The sequence below is a fragment of the Schistocerca gregaria genome, chromosome 10 (assembly GCF_023897955.1).
Source record: "Schistocerca gregaria isolate iqSchGreg1 chromosome 10, iqSchGreg1.2, whole genome shotgun sequence".
Taxonomy (NCBI): Eukaryota; Metazoa; Arthropoda; class Insecta; order Orthoptera; family Acrididae; genus Schistocerca; species Schistocerca gregaria.
Window position 1 is genome coordinate 85,987,558 of NC_064929.1, and position 17,348 is coordinate 86,004,905.

The window sequence follows — 17,348 nt, forward strand, 5'->3', positions numbered from 1 at the left end:
CTTCCGGTTCGGGCCCCTTTGGCACGATGTTAAGCTCTGGATAATTACCTACGGAAAAGACTTTCCGACATTTAAACGTACATTCAATTTTGTTGACAGCCATTTTAAAACTCTTTTCAATACTCTATCTGTTGTGTACATAGTTCCGCGTAGTCAGCACTTACACAACTTTCCCACTAGAGCGCGCCCCGGTAAGCACAACAGTGCAGGCGCAGCACTCGTCCGTCTCCGCACTACGAGATGGCACTGCCATAGAGACGGACCAAATTCTGATTCCGCCAATCCACGTATTAATATGTAATGCATCCAAAAGATTGCTGCTAACGTAGAACCTTTTCTCCTCGCGGATCACACTCGTGCAGTGATACATGAATGTGTGAGGTATTATAATGAGTGTACAGACCTCCGATTAGTCAGTCTGCATTTGTCTGTACCAGTCTGCATTAGTCTGTACCAGTCTGTATGAGTTCTACATTTGTGTGTACCAGTCTATAGTCAAGTTTGTCTGCACCTAATAAGATTATCATATTCCTGTACATAGCCATGACGATAAATGTATAGAAACTTTTGTAAAGTATCAGAGATATGTGTGTGAATAAGATTAACGTACCAATACCAAAGGAACTTCAGACTGTCAACTGTAAATAGCACCCAGAATCAAGTTACATAATGTCTATCCTTTTTATTATTTTAATAAATGTGTGTGAAAATTAATCAAGTACTGCTTAAAGTTGGTCACCGTCAATCAGCTACTCTAAGCGTGCAAGTGGCATTTCTATTGTCTGACCTAACGACAGAAGATAAACACGCCACGATAAGACCACGGGACGTATTGCTGACACTCACCTACTTCGTTAGAGCGACAAGCCAAATAATCTGATGGTGTGTGTACCGAAGGTCTTACAGTACACACACCACACTATCCATTCTGTTTGAGTCCTTTACCAACTCTCACAAAATTATAATGTCATTAGCTTTTTTCTTTTAGGGGGGGGGGGGGGGGGGGGAATTTATCCTAGGTTTCCTTCAAAGATGCTGTCAAAGTGCAGACCGAATACCATAGGGTATCAGCTACAACCCCCTCCCCCCTCCCTTGATTCCTTCTTGACCACTGCTCGCTTTACACATTCTTGTAACTGCTGGGTGGTCTCTATACGAATTCTGTGTAACCTTTCACTCCGTCTATTCCACTCAATATTGTCAAAAGTCTTCTCTTGATCTAGTGCCTTTCCATGTGATCTCTTAATATTCATACAAGCGCTTCTCTATTCTTCAAAGGTGTCTTTAAGTTTTTCTAACAACAAATGCAACATTTACAGCTAAATGACATACATGCCATAAAATGAAAATATTCAATTTTCCCATTTGTACAGGGAGTAAGTTCACACGTGTGTTCCGTCATAATGAAAACATAGCCTAACGAAAACTGCAACAGTTTATAAGAAATCTTCATCAGTCACAACATTATTTTAGCATCTCAATAAACAGACGAAAATTGACAGACTTTCTCAGAGAATTGCTCTGCCCTCTCCAATTTTATTTATACTTTCATGAATCTTAAGGAAAGTGTCATGCTTCAGCTTTCAGAGGGTATACGACACAATAATAATAACAAAAAACCCTCGAGAAAAATCATCTTTTCTGATTAGAAGGTTTAGGGGCATTATTAAGTGTAACATGCTTATAACATCTGTCGGTAGCTGAGTCTGCAGCACTGAAGTCTCGCGATCGTAAAGTTGCCAGTTTGATTCTTGCAAGTAGCACAATTTTTTTTTTTACATTTACTTAAATTTTGTTTTTAATAGCACCTATTAATGTTAATTACAAAAGTATTCAATTAATTTTTTTAATTAAAAAGGACCTTTTTATTTTTAATAGCCGGGTGTACAAAAATATAAGGGGAAATAAAAAAGTTTCCATTCAAAGACTGTGCTGTCCACAATCGGTATGCTAAACGGGAAAGTCACTGAGATCACGCAGACAATCGTCCCACCAATGCATCTGGCTGAAGACACCCGTTTGGCAAACCACCGTAAATGCCTGCTGCACATTCTCGACTGGCAGTAATCGCTGACCCTTCGAGTCCTCCTTTTTAAAGGAACCCGACGTATGACAATCACACAGGGGAGAGAATGGGACTACAGGGCGAGTGCTCGAGTGTCTCCCACTCGAGTCGGCATAACTTCTGCACGACGGCATTTGTGATACGGAGAAGTGCGTTATCGTGAAGCACAGGAACTCTCGTCACAGGCGATTCCACAGCGGTGGTTTTTGACGACATTCGACCTCGTCCACATTCCTCATTCTCCGACGGACGTCACTGACGTCTGTTGTTCAGCAGCCGAGACAATAATAACAGCACATTGGTCTAGTCTGGATGCTTTCGGTAATAAGGTCAACGTAGTTTGCATTTGCACATTTACTGTACTTATTTACTGTACTTACAGCGAATGTCCCACTAATCCCTCGCCAATGTTGGAGGTTTCATACTGGCACCAGCTTTGTGCTATGTTGCGTTCGTGTCGCAAAGTGCCCTCAAATGGAAATGCTTTGTTTGCGACTTGTAACAAAAAATCTGATAGAAACAGCTAATTGCATATACGTACAACATTAATACTGTTCAATTTCTGGGAAAATACTTTTTTGACATTTCGAATTTGAGCATCAAATTTTAATTTACTGCCAATACTGGCAATTTCCTGCAATTAGTAATTAAAAATAAAAATGTGTTTTTTTATTATACATTATGACAACATTTTAGTTAACATTACTATTTGTTGATAAGTACAAAATTTGGGAAAATTAAAGAACTCAACCGGAGGCTTTACATCACGGCACTGCTACGCTAAACACTCAGGTGCCGACAGTAGATTAACAGTGCAGAGAACTGTCGACGAAGGTTTCTCAGGTCTCCAACCGGGTGATAGCGTCGATATCTCACGACATTTCGGGCAGTGTCATACCACCCATCTTCTGGTGAAAACTTCGCAAGAAGATGGATAGTATGACACTGCCCGAAATGTTGCGAGATATCAATGCTATCACCTGGTTGGAGACCCGAGAAACCTTCACCGACAGTTTACGCCGGGAAAGCCTACAGTCACAGGGCAGAGAACTGTTCTAACCTTCAAAGACAATTTTTTGAGAACTGCATCACATCACTTTAGAGAACTGACAGTTGGGCAATGAGCTTCAAATCCTACAAGCATAAAAAAATTGAAGAGGGCACCGAAAGGGAGAGAGGCAGAGGAAGTGAGAGAGAGAGAGAGAGAGAGAGAGAGAGAGAGAGAGCTGTATGTTAGGTGAAGTGAGGCAGTGCAGCACCTGGAGGGCTGGCCGCGGGCTCTGCCACCTGAGGTCCGGGCCCAGTAGCCTGTAGAGACGCAGTGAGGGCGGCAGCGGCAGCGGCAGCGGCAGCGGGGGCGGGTGCAGAGGCGGGGGCGCGGCCCTCGTAAGCCGTGCACACACTGTCAGTCAGCGAATCTGCAGAACTCTGCCGTGTCTCTCAGCAGGCGAGCACGAGGTTTCACATTTACAACTGATTAGCATTACTACACTAATTAAAGCATCGTGCATTTTATTTTACCTCATTCGAGATCATCAGCCCATGACTTACGTGTGCGGTGTGCAGTGGTGTGTGTGTGTGTGTGTGTGTGTGTGTGTGTGTGTGTGTTTTCTTCTTCACCTGGTGAAGGACTTTGATACTTGAATAATATTTAACAATGCACTTTCAAATGTGCATTCTGCTACACATGGTCAATAGCACTTTGTCCTAATTCCGTCCATTAAATTTTGGGCACACAGCCGCGCAAATACTACTACCTCCACTGATATTTTGGCCCCCCCCAATGTGCAGCCGTCCTCAGAGTGAGTCGCGAAACTGACGATGATCTGCCGAGAGTGGCTTCGTACAGTCTACTGCGGTATTATTGCGTGTGTGGGTCATCGGTGCCAGTCGGTGGTGAAGAGGTACACATACACATGTGACACTCTACCATACCTTCCTTCGTCATCAGCGTTGCCGTTGTTGCCGCGAGGCACCGTTATACCAAGTGGAAATGTGCGTCGATCTTAGAGCGTGAGATATGGTAACCTTAAGTCATTGACAACACACAACGGTCACGGTAGCACCTGATTCCAGAATAGCTGCAGTAGTTAGGATCTACGAACTATAGCCTCTTGACCAGGTCCCCAAAACTTAACTCGTAATGAGATCCCTTCAAACCAATTGTCATAATTACCGTCTATAAAGGCTTCATACAACGATAAGAAATGTTACAGTTTATTTCACATGTGTATGTGAGTCCCTGAAGCCTAACTCCCAAGATCCACCAAAACCCTTTGATGAACAGTTTCGGTTGCTCGACACCAATAGTAAATGATAATGATACAGTTTTTCTCCTTTTCATAGCTTGGAGCCCGATCTCCGCAACACAATTTTTTTTTTTTTAAAAAAAAGGTCTGAATAAAGTGTCCCTTGTGAGATGCGTATAGATTGACCGCCCTGTAGGCGTACTCAATTTAATGACCACACTGCGCTATCTGCGATTTCATGTAACTAAATGTCCTTTTGTTACTCTGATTGTATACTGTAGTTATTTAAACTCGCCCCTATATGTTTTCACTACACACAAGTAGCACTTCTTTACTTGTTTATTCCTAAGAGTAAACGAAAAAAATGAGGCCGTACCATCGGCTTCGTCGATATAAAGCAAAACACCTCAATGCCCTATTTTACCTCTTCTTATAGGATCGGCTACCTTACTCTTTAATTTACTACATATTATTTCCAATAACACTAAACAGGTATCGCTGTTATATTTTAATTCTATCCAAAAGAATGTTATTATTATTATGACTGACCAAATCGTAACAAATTGCATGGCGTGCATTTTAAACGATAGCTTTACACTCGCCCAGCCTTTATTCGAGCAATATTATATATATATATATATATATATATATATATATTATTAAAAACAAAGATTCCAAGACTTACCAAGCGGGAAAGCGCTGGTAGATAGGCACAATGAATAAAACACAAACACACACACAGAATTTGAGCTTTCGCAACCGGCGGCTGCTTCGTCAGGAAAGAGGGAAGGAAAAGGAAAGATGGAAGGATGTGGGTTTTAAGGGAGAGGGTAAGGAGTCATTCCAATCCCGGGAGCGGAAAGACTTAACTTAGGGGGAAAAAAGGATAGGTATACGCTCGCGCGCGCGCGCACACGCGCACACACACACACACACACACACACACACACACACACACACGCACACGCGCACACGCGCACACACACACACACACACACACACACACACACACGCATATCCATCCATACATACACAGACACCTGGGGCACCTTGGATGGATATGCGTATGGATGGATATGCGTGTGTGTGTGTGTGTGTGTGTGTGTGCGCGCGCGCGAGCATATACCTATCCTTTTTCCCCCTAAGGTAAGTCTTTCCGCTCCCGGGATTGGAATGACTCCTTACCCTCTCCCTTAAAACCCACATCCTTTCATCTTTCCTTTTCCTTCCCTCTTTCCTGACGAAGCAGCCGCCGGTTGCAAAAGCACAAATTCTGTGTGTGTGTGTTTGTGTTTTATTCATTGTGCCTATCTACCAGCACTTTCCCGCTTGGTAAGTCTTGGAATCTTTGTTTTTAATATATTTTTCCCATGTGGAAGTTTCTTTCTATTTTGTTTACAATATTATATATAAATATACAGACAGGACCGAAAGATCGCTCTCTCTACCGTAACCAATAGAGGCCAATACACTATTCAAGTTTAGTTACATCTATCTTTACTTGTATTGTTACAATATTGACATCCATTCAGTGGCGATAAGACAATGACTTCCCTACAATTTAATTAAATGATTTCTCTGCAATTTAATTAAATGACTTCTCTGGAATTTATTTACAATGAGAGTTGGATTCCTTATCCAAATCAAAACTGTTATCTCAATTTATTAAGTTATCGGACAATTGAATCTGTACGGCTTCCTCGAATGTAGAAGCCCAAATGGAAGGAGAGGGTGCTAAAATCTTCACGTCACTGTTGTTCACCGAATCACCAGTACCTATACAATATTCAGCCACAGCTGATTTGTCTGGTTGTACTAAGCGAGTGTATCTTTGGTGTTCCACGCACCTCTCATGAACGATGCACAGTCTGACCTACAGGTGACGTATAACAATTTTCGCAAGGAATCTGATACACATTTGCCTTCATAGTCCTCAGTAAGGCTGTAATCTCTGTAGGAGGCCAGAAGATCACCTCGACATGGCATCTGCCAACGGTACAGCTTTTCTACACAGAAACAGAACCCACAAAAGGCAAAAATGCTCTCGATCTGAAGGCACCAGTTTCTTCTTCCAGATCACATCCTCGTCTCCTGGATTTCACATCGAATGCTCTGTGACTTCGGTGCTAGGAATGTGGTGTCACCGCCAGACATGACACTTGCTAGGTACACAGGGAATGAAAGGGCAGTGTGTTGGCGGAGAGCCACATGATGGGAATTAACAGACTTTGAATGCAGAATGGTAGTTGGCGATTTATGTATGGGACATTCCGCTTTGGAAATCATTAGGAAGATGAGTACTCTGAGATCTACAGTTGTGGTGTCACCGCCAGACACCACACTTGCTAGGTGGTAGCCTTTAAATCGGCCGCGGTCCGTTAGTATACGTCAGTCGCCACTATCAGTAATTGCAGACTGAGTGCCGCCACAGGGCAGGTCTATTCTAGGGTGACTCCCTAGCACTCGCCCCAGTTGTACAGCCGACTTTGCTAGGGACGGTTCACTGTTTACAGTTGCTGAGACGACAGTTTAGCATACCCTTCAGCTACGTCATTTGCTGAACAGATAATATTGTGAACCATGTACCGTGAAGAGCGAGGTTCATCATTAATGGATTAAAGTTAAGTATAAAACTAATTACGTCCTCTTTCTGAATTCTAATTCCTTGTCATTTTCCAGACCTCACGTCAGTATAGTTCTTCCCTCCTCACGCCAGTCTGCGTGAGCTAAACGCGTGCATTTCGGCCTCCAATATTAGCACGGTGTTGGGCTCTTCAGCCAACCAACAAGCAGTATGTGTTCACTCTAAAAATGCTTTCCAGATATGTAATTAATTGTAGAGAAGTCACTGAGGTTTGTCAAATGTACACCGTTAGCAAATTGAATGTCCGAACGCTCTCACCACAGGTGGCGCATGTGTAAGTGTACTCCTCTGCTGCCGACTGGCATCTGTGACCCGTACGTGCAGCAACACCACGGCAGACTATATGAGGCCGCATTCGGCGCCTCACTGTGAGTCTCTCGACCCACTCCGAGGATGGCCAGACGGTACACACGCGAAATATCAGTGGACGAAGTAGTATTTGCACGGCCGCGTTCCCGAAATTTAATAGGTTACCGTAATTCAAATTCTTATTACATTGTCTCTCTCAGAATATTTCCGAGTATACCACACATTTTATGTGGTTGCGTACATTTTAAATACAATGATAGTACGTCATTTACAATTCTGGAAATTTTGTTAAATTTATGCAGAGATCGTTGTGCCAAAGCAATTTAAATAAACGATCACATTCCCTTGCTGCCAGTCGTGGGAATGACAACCGGACGTGTGTGAGAGTGTGGGAGCTAGTGTACTGAGGCTTGTGTCGTTTGCATACTGTTTAAGTATGTGTTAAAGACATTAAACTCTTAGTGCAATGTTGTTTAAATTGTGCATGCTAGGAAACAAACTATGCAAAACAGAAATTGTTATTCACATTTAAGTTACATTCAAATACCTTTAACACTCCACAATGTTAAAAATAGCATATAAGTGTTAGAACTCGAAACATTCCAATATAATGTGACACAGATGCATCCAGTTGTTACAGGAGAAACTGTTTCACGTTAACGTAACCGCTACCAGAGAGTGGGACCGGCGCCTACCCGAGCTGCTGCTCTCCGTCATCGGTGGCGGGAGGGTCGGCAGCAGCGGAGGCGCCGCGACCTGTGGGCCCGCCACCACCGGGAACCCGTGGGGTGCCACCTGCCGCTCCTCCGAGGACCGCTTCCTGCCGGGTGTCCTGCAAGAGCACACAATTGCCACGTTACAGTCCGTCCAGCAGTGTCGCAGTTCCGAACTATTTAATGCTGTCGATCTTTTTAGTGATTGACATACCCGTTGTAATGGTACTCGAATTACGTAACCATTATGGCACCTCAACTCAACCTCTTGATACAGCAATATTCTACTGTGTTTCTGTAAAGTAGCTGACATATTTCTGAGACAACGTTCGGATTTGATTTCATTAATGTAGAGGTACTTTGATACATCGATATGTTTATGTTGCAATGATATTATTCTTATGTGTATTCTTTCTTTTGCCACTATGATCTTTGTCGTACTTGTAACTCTGATTTTTGGGCGCGTAAGTGGCTGTTAGTTGTTTCTTGTTAGAGAGTCGGACCTTGAGAAAGTCAAGTCTTGGACGTCATGTTGGAAAGACGCATAACGTAGTCAGCTTATAAAATGTGAACTTTAATAGTAAGGAAGATGTTTTCAAGTATCTTTTGTATTGTGAAGTGATGTTTTGTGTGTTATGTGATACTGCAACAAAAGCAATAAAAAGGAAGTGTAACTTAAATTCGGAGTGCTGATTATTTTTTTACATCACCATTGTGCTAACTTTCAAAAGTGTAATCTTCAAGAATGGTTTATGAAATGCATCTACAAAACTTTTGAATATAGCACAATAAAACCTAGGCCTCTTGCATCCGAGCTTGGAATCGTCACCACCTAGATTTTCGACGACTGAGCCATGATTTTACAACGAGACCAGCGTGGGAAACACGAAAAGATGAGTGCCTAGTTTATTCATTATTACATGAAATGTCTTTATTAACTGTGCTCTGATGACACCTGCCACATAATAACTTTGTTGCTGCCCGAAAATGCAGTACTTAGTAGTGTGAGTAACACCAGACCTTCGTTGTGGTAGGGTTGTTAGACCGTGACAAAAAATTATTTGTGCAGTCAGACTACAACAATATAAATCTAGCATAAATATCCAGACACTGTGTGTCGCGGCGTCAGTCGCATCAACTGCCCGAAGGGAAGGAAGCCCCCGCTCGGTTGCGTTGGTGAGTACTCTGCGGGTCTCAGTCTTCTCCCGGAGATGTGCGGATGTCCTAAGAAAGTTGATAATGAGGATAGTGAAATAATGGTAGAAGCTGAAAAACTTGTGCCTAACAAGCAGGAGACCTGGACGCACATTCTACATCTACATCCGTACTTCCACAAGCCACCTGACGGTGTGTGGCGGAGTGTACCTCGAGTACCTCTATCGATTCTCCCTTCTATTCCAGTCTCGTATTGTTCGTGGAAAGGAGGATTGTCGGTATGCCTCTGTGTGGGCTCTAATCTCTTGGTGAAGGTTTGTTCTCGAAACTTCAACAAAAGCCTGTACCGAGCTACTGAGCGTCTGTCCTGCAGAGTCTTCCACTGGAGTTTATCTATCATCTCCTTAACGCTTTCACGATTACTAAATGATCCTGTAACGAAGCGCACTGCTCTCCGTTGGATCTTCTCTATCTCTTCTATCAACCTTATCTGGTACGGATCCCACACTGCTGAGCAGTATTCAAGCAGTGGGCGAATAAGTGTACTGTATCCTATTTCCTTTGTTTTCGGATTGCATTTCCTTAGGATTCTCCCAATGAATCTCAGTCTGTCATCTGCTTTACCGACAATCAACTTTATATGATCATTCCATTTTAAATCACTCCTAATGCATACTCCCAGATAATTTATGGAATTAACTGCTTCCAGCTGCTGACCTGCTATATTGTAGTTAACTGATAAGGGATCTTTCTTTCTATGTATTGGCAGCACATTACACTTGTCTACAGTGAGATTCAATTGCCATTCCTTGCACCATGTCTCAATTTGCTGCAGATCCTCCTGCATTTCAGTACAATTTACACTGTTACAATCTCTCGATATACCACAGCATCATCCGCAAAAAGCCTCGGTGAACTTCCGATGTCAACCACAAGGTCATTTATGTATACTGTCAATAGCAACGGTCCTACGACACTCCTCTGTGGCACACCTGAAATCACTCTTACTTCGGAAGACGTCTCCCCATTGAGAATGACATGCTGCATTCTGTTAACTAGGAACTCTTCAATCCAATCACACAATTGGTCTGATAGTCCGTATGCTCTTACTTTGTTCATTAAACAACTGTGGGGAACTGTATTGAACGCCTTGCGGAAGTCGAGAAGCACGACATCTACCTGGGAACCCGTGTCTACGGCCCTCCGAGTCTCGTGAACGAATAGTGTGAGCTGGGTTTCACACTATCGTTTTTTTCGAAACCCATGCTGATTCCTACGGAGTAGATTTCTAGTTTTTGTAGTCCTGTCTTCCTCAGTTGTGTGTAATATTATGGTATATGGATAATTTTTACTTATGGGCCGTCTGACAGCAACTGAATAAAACACAATTTTAGTGCCATACGCGTTTCGCCTTTATTTTCTGCAATGCATTAAAACAAGTGTTCACTGCATAGTGCTGTGGAATGTGGAAAAAACCGCAAATTGGCGTTCATAAGAAGAAGAAGAACAACAACACCAAAAATGCAGCAGGAGCATAATATGTAAGAAATTGTCCACACAACCTGCCACTGATGATGCCTTGCAGAAAATAAAGGCGAAACGCGTATGGCACGAAAATTGTGTTTTATTCAGTTGCTGTCAGACGGTCCATAAGTAAAAATTATCGATATACCGTAATAGATTTCTAGTCTCCAGAAAAGTCATTATACTCAAACATAATACGTATTCCAAAATTCCGTCTGGGGCACAAATTTTAATTCATTTCTTCAGCTTCTGTCTTTTTCAAAGATAATGCCGAGACTCATATGTGTCGGAGAAAATATAATTCCGTCAGAATAATGAAATGTTGTAAAGAAACTTCTGAAAAGGAGTACAATCTCATAATCTTAAGTATTAATGGGCCAGATTAGTTTGAGTTGTCGCACATTTTAAGGAGGGCAAAAGACGTCAAATGTCAACTTACAACTCGTAAGGAGAGTTCACTCCTAAAATGTTGTGTAGAAGAGATCATTTGGTTTCTTCAATTTAAAGTAGTAATTACAACTCGGGTGATGTAGACTGGAAGATGAATTTGGAAAGTATGTGGTCGACTATATTATTATTATGTTGGTGCATAAGTTCTCAACCTTTTTATGTAAGTCTGATGAAAACGTAACACAAACTTTAGTCATCAATAATATATTCTCTGGATCACCTGAATTACATTCTCCGCCAGGGTTTCAACTACCTCTTGTCGTGCCCTGAAATGAGAACCGGACTGCCCACTATCCTTCCCACCCCTCCCACAGTGGCATTCTGCCACCCACCGAATCTACACAATATATCCAACCTCATCAACTCGACAAACATTTTAAAAATCTCTTAAGTGCAAAACAGTCTACAGCTAAAAATGGAAACAATCCAGAGACCAATTACAAATGTGTTCTTATTCATTCTGGGACGAATTCAATATGAAGCAGCAGTCAGCAAAAAATTGTGAGAGAGACGAGAAACATCATTTGTTCAGCCAAAGCATTCTACAAAAACTCAAGACTGGTTATAAGTGGAATTCTGCATAGAAGGTCAGTAAGCAGTTCTTATATAAGCAACATAAACAGTGCTATCAGGGAACAGCGTAACGAACTCGGCACAATATTCATTGACTCCAACAAATTTTTAAGTGACAAATGATTGAGAAAGGATGGCATGCATTTAAACAGACTAGGCCCAATGAATTTCAGTAAAATGATTACAGACATCTGTAAAATCATTAAGAACAAGGGAAACTGATACCATGTGAAGGGGATGAAAATTCAAACGTGAAAATAGAAAATAAAAAAATGTCTTCAAGGCAGAATTTCCAATATAAATATAAGTACTAAGAACAGTAAGTTCCAGAACTCATGTTTAACTCCAAACCTGAGGGTATTTCATCAAAATGTACAATCGCTATCCAACTAAGTATATGAATTTCATATGTTGTTAGGAAATGTCATGAGAAATTCTTCTGTATTATGTTTTATTGAACATTGGCTTGACAAAGAGAAACTTCATATGATATGTATTCCAAATTTTGTATTGGTTAGTAATTTTTGTCAAAAATTCTATAATAATGGTGGTAGTTGCATTAATGTTAAAAATAGCATAAATGTTAACTGTATATCCTTATGTAGAAAAATTATCCATAGAAAAATATATTGAGGTAAATGGAATTGAAATCACGGATGAAAAAATTGCTATAATTTGTCTATACAGGACGCCAACTGGCGACATTAACATCATGTTAAAGAACCTTGAAACTAATACTAACAAAGAGATAGAGCAATTCGTATAATAACCAAGAGTGGCAGTAGGGCTCACTGAAAACAAAGATTTCAAGACTTACCAAGCGGGTAAGCGCCGGTAGACAGGCACAATAAAATAACACACAAATACCACACACACAAAATTTCGAGCTTTTGCAACCAGCGGCTGCTCTTTCCTGACGAAGCAGCCGCCGGTTGCGAAAGCTCGAAATTTTGTGTGTGTGTGTTTGTGTGTTATTTTATTGTGCCTGTCTACCGGCGCTTTCCCGCTTGGTAAGCCTTGGAATCTTTGTTTTTAATATATTTTTCCCATGTGGAAGTTTCTTTCTATTTTATTTACATCATTAATTTGAACCCAACAATTACGTTTGTTACTGTCTCTGTTGCATTTCGAAATCTTTTCTATCATCTTACTTTCTCTTTTTGTTTGTACAAGTAGCTTCACTTTGTATTCATCTTCCCTTTTTCCGTAATCCACCACATTTTATCCTGCCCAATTATAATAATACGTAATTTACTTCCAAACCATAACCTAAAAACTTTTACAGTGGATTTTATAGCAGCGGTTATCTCTCCCTTAAAACCCACATCCTTTCGTCTTTCCCTCTCCTTCCCCCTTTCCTGAAGAAGCAACCGTTGGTTGCGAAAGCTAGAAATTTTGTGTGTGTGTTATTTTATTGTGCCTGTCTACCGGTGCTTTCCCACTTGGTACGTCTTGGAATCTTTGTTTTTAATATAGTACACAGCTATGAAACTAGAAACGAATACAATTTGCACCTAGAGAGGAAAAATAAAGTTAAAACTCAGCAGAGCTTGTTGTACAGTGGCGTTAAGTTATATAATAAATTACCCCAAAATATAAAAGATATTGACACAATTGGAAAGTTCAAAACAAAACTAAAATTTTTTTTATTGAATAAAAGTTATTACACAGTAATGGACTATCTGAATTAAAACACATAGTGTAATTAAAGTAGCCTGCAGTGTAACACACAAGGAAAAAATTATAATATGAAATCCAGAATTGTTCAGTACTATAAGAAAATTACATGGATATATAAAACTAATGTAAGATACCTAAAAAATATGTGTAAATATTAATTTTATGTGTATAAATTGTAGGACATACTTTGAGACATCAAGGGATTTAACGGATTTTGTGTGTGTGTGTGTGTGTGTGTGTGTGTGTGTGTGTGTGTGTGTGTGTGTGAGAGAGAGAGAGAGAGAGCCCGCGGGAGGGGGAGGGGTGGTGGTGGTGGGGGGAGATAGTAGAGAGAGACTAAGAGGGCTAAGAGATGAATACAACGAGCAGATTCAGAAGGAGGTAGGTTGCGGTAGTCATTTGGGGATGATGAGGCTCAGACAAAGTAGAGCATCATCGAGTGCTGCATCAGATGAGTCTTGGGACTGTAGACCACAACATCTTCATCTTACGGTAATATAAAATACATTCATGATGTAATTTCTACTACGATAAGATGACAGTGTATTATTCACGGTTTTATCCTTCGATGCTAATTATTTTATATTTTGCCTAATACCAAATACTTATGAACCTGATGAAGGTCAAACAACTGAAACTGCATAAATAAACTATTTTAGCAGCAGCTTAAGGTGGTAATATGACATTTTTCAGAAAAATATTTTCACTGATACTGCCAAATATATTATCACTAAATGATCAGTAAGTAAGCAATTAGGATGTTTCGGGTCTTCAAGTGAAAGTAATTAATCCTGTGCTCTACAGAGAATTGTCAACTAATACTCCAACAGAATTGTGAACTAACACTGCGTATTTGTGAGAAAAGCGCTCAAAAAGACTGTTAAGACAGGTAAGGCTTTTACCAAAAAATAGTCTCAGATAAGTGAGGTTTTGTCAAGTCTCCTAGAAATACATTGCCGATTTAAGCACGCCACAAAAAGCACGGTCACCAATTGCGAGAGATAGGTCGTGGTCCCACCTGGCTCCGCTGCCGTCCAGGACTTCAATGCTGCTCTGGCTGGGGTTGCTGATGATCTCGATGTCGCTCTCACAGCGCCGCGGACCCCCGCTGCCGCTGCCCGAAGGCGCTGCACTCGCAGACGGCTCCCCCAGCGCGTCCAGTGAGGCCGCCGAACCTGCGAGGGTCGAGTGGTCAGCGCTCGGTACTAAAGATTGGTGTAAAACTTATCCGTCGGACACTGGAAAATCGGGACAGAATAATAGTGACTATACATATTACGACACGTCGCCCGTATTTACTCGAATCTAAGCCACACTTTTTTTTCCGGTTTTTGTAATACAAAAAACCGCCTGCGGCTTAGAGTCGAGTGCAAAGTAAGTGAAAGTTCTGAAAAATTCTTTCATGTTTGCTGCTATCTCATTTAAATCCTGTCTGCCTAATAAACTACGAAACTAAGAGTGAGACAACAGCAAACGTGGAAGAATATACATATCACGTCATGTTTATATTCGTATTATTCTGATGCTGAATAGCGATACAGTCAGAAATGAAGCACGGCAACTGACTAGATTTTTAAATCTAAGATGACTCTAATTTCTGTGTGGAATGTAATGCACTAAAGAGGCGTCTGCAAAGATTTTCAAACGGGGAAAAATTTTCACTAAACGCTCATTCAGAACATCTTCTATCATACGCAGTCTATTATTTGGTTCGTGTTGAGCATTATCAAAGAAAGAAGCAGTGTAAGTAATAACAAATAGCAGTCTCTTCCCATTGTTACGCTAATGAGACGATTCCTCTATTCCTCTCTCTCTCTCTCTCTCTCTCTCTCTCTCTCTCTCTCTCTCTCTCTCTTTTTGTGTGTGTGTGTGTGTGTGTGTGTGTGTGTGTGTGTGTAAGCGGCGGTAGTGTGCACAGAAGGAAGTCATGCCGCGAGCGGCGCCAGGTCGTAACACTCATTATCAGAATGTGACAAACAATGCATGACACAGTACAGTAGTGCATTTTCAGCTTAGAGTGACGTAAAAACCTATACCAAAGAGAATGGCACTTATCAGATCAAAGAAAAATAAGCAATCACTTCAAATCACGTGAAAAAGGAAGGGTACCCGTACAAATACGGATGGGGCGCCTGACGCACAGCAATGTCTACCTGGTAAATCTTAACTGCTAAGCTTACGACTGGAACCAAACTACTGTAGCTGTATCGTCATTCATTCGACCTAAATTGAGTCTCGTATTACAATGGACCAACTTTGTTTCGATTTGGAGGTGTGGTCTAAAACTTCTCTCTCCCCTTGAATTTCGTGTCTCAAATTTCAGATGCGGCTCAGATTCGATAATTTTTTTTTTCCTTAATTTCGAGTCTCATTTATCAGGTTCGGCTTAAATTCGAGTAAATATGGTACTCGTCAAGCAGAGGAGGTGTCGAGCAGGACAGTTGCATTTCTACGTAGGCTCACACAAACGGCCACCGTCATCTCCCAAAATGGGATATTTTATATGACATCAAAATCAGTGAGTAAGAAGGAAAATGTAAACTCTAACAAACATTAAACTTAATGGAGAGGGGAAAAAGCAGCTACCAGAGCAAGACTACAAAAGTAAAAATCCGTGAGAAATGCTAATTTTGGGACTGATGAAAGAAAAGAGAGAAATTGGGAGAAGGGGAAAAAAATTGTTGGGAAGATATTACAAAGCTTGACGAGAGTAGAAACATTTCAATCAAGATGCAACACAGAAATATAAGAGTGTGTAGAAAGAATGAATCTGAGCAAATAAAACAAAAAGTTATAAAATGTTTTGAACAATTAAAATGGAAATCTGACCGATTCACAAAAGTGCGTGAAGATCTCCCAGAAACTGGAACAAATAAGCCAGAAACTGGTGACAGAACTGGCAGAACAAAATTAAGTAGTGGGTAGGTCTCCAAGTCAAAACAGATCCAAGAAGAGAGGAAAGAAAAGTGACAGAGGTAAGTAGGAAACACAAACTCCTGGAGGAGGCGCATAGCTGAAGTTGTAGCTCGGTTACGGCAGCCAGTAAGAGAGAAACGGAAGAAGGGTGACAGAACTGACGCTAACAATTGTAGACAACTTTCCATTCTCCCTGTTGCATACAGATTTCTAACTCAATGAGCAACGAATGAAACATGGCATTGAAGAATATCGGTCAGATTCTAGATCTGCAATACAAAACATTAACTTATTAACTATCTAGTTTGTAGTTGAGAATCTTTTCTCTTTGCCCTATGTGATGTACAAACATTTCCAGTTCGTCAATTAAATCCACTGTATGTGATTTTTGGAAGCGCTTGAGAATCTTAAGATTTTCTTCTGTTTTTGAATGGGTGTCCAGTGCTTTTTATGTGTGTAGCTATTGCTGATTTTGTAAATTTGTTACACGTGTAACAGTTGATGCATTCATTGCATATTATTTGAAAGTTCCTGCCAGTTTATCCTATGCAGCAGCTTGAGCAAATTTTACATGATAGTCTGTATAATACTGAGAATATTTATCTTTTTTTAATTATTTAAGGCGTAGACGAATTTCTGTTGTAGTTTGTTCACTTCATGTGATCTAAGTAGGTTTGCTACTTTTTGGGAAAGTAGAGGACCAGGTATTTATTTTTTTATTTTTGTCTGCATTTTATCTGTCACTCAGCTGGGTAAGTCATTAGCCACATCTGATGTCTCATTTTTCTTGCTGATCTCTGTGTTCATTGGGATTTTGTTCGCTTTGTGCCCTGTCGTTCTGTATGCAGCTTTCTTGTGTACATCTGAGTGATGTGATGCTCAGGGATTGTGTAGCTGCAAGTTGGCTCTTTTCTGTATATCTTGAAATTGTGCCTGCTCTTATGGTTTTCTATGCACAAACCTAGAAAATTAATGCTTTTTTTTTTATCCAGCTGTGAAATTTCCTTTCTTGTTTATATTATTAAATGATTTATGATGTTACTGGTGTCAATGGTGTTTCCTATGACTAA

At 40.8% G+C, this 17,348-nt stretch overlaps 1 protein-coding gene across 2 annotated transcripts in view; it reads right to left on the reverse strand.

Annotated features, from left to right (window-relative positions):
* The window catches only part of LOC126293698 (serine/threonine-protein kinase 11-interacting protein), a 182,219-nt gene that overhangs the window by 58,527 nt on the left and 106,344 nt on the right, over nt 1–17,348 (reverse strand). The window contains exons 13-15 of one of the 2 annotated variants that reach the window (XM_049987004.1): nt 14,381–14,537; nt 7,963–8,099; nt 3,325–3,483 (exon numbers count right to left, since the gene is read on the reverse strand). In XM_049987004.1, the coding sequence (XP_049842961.1) occupies nt 3,325–3,483; nt 7,963–8,099; nt 14,381–14,537 (453 nt within the window). Of the gene's footprint in view, nt 1–3,324; nt 3,484–7,962; nt 8,100–14,380; nt 14,568–17,348 lie in introns of both variants that reach the window. The other variant, XM_049987003.1, reaches the window with a different exon arrangement.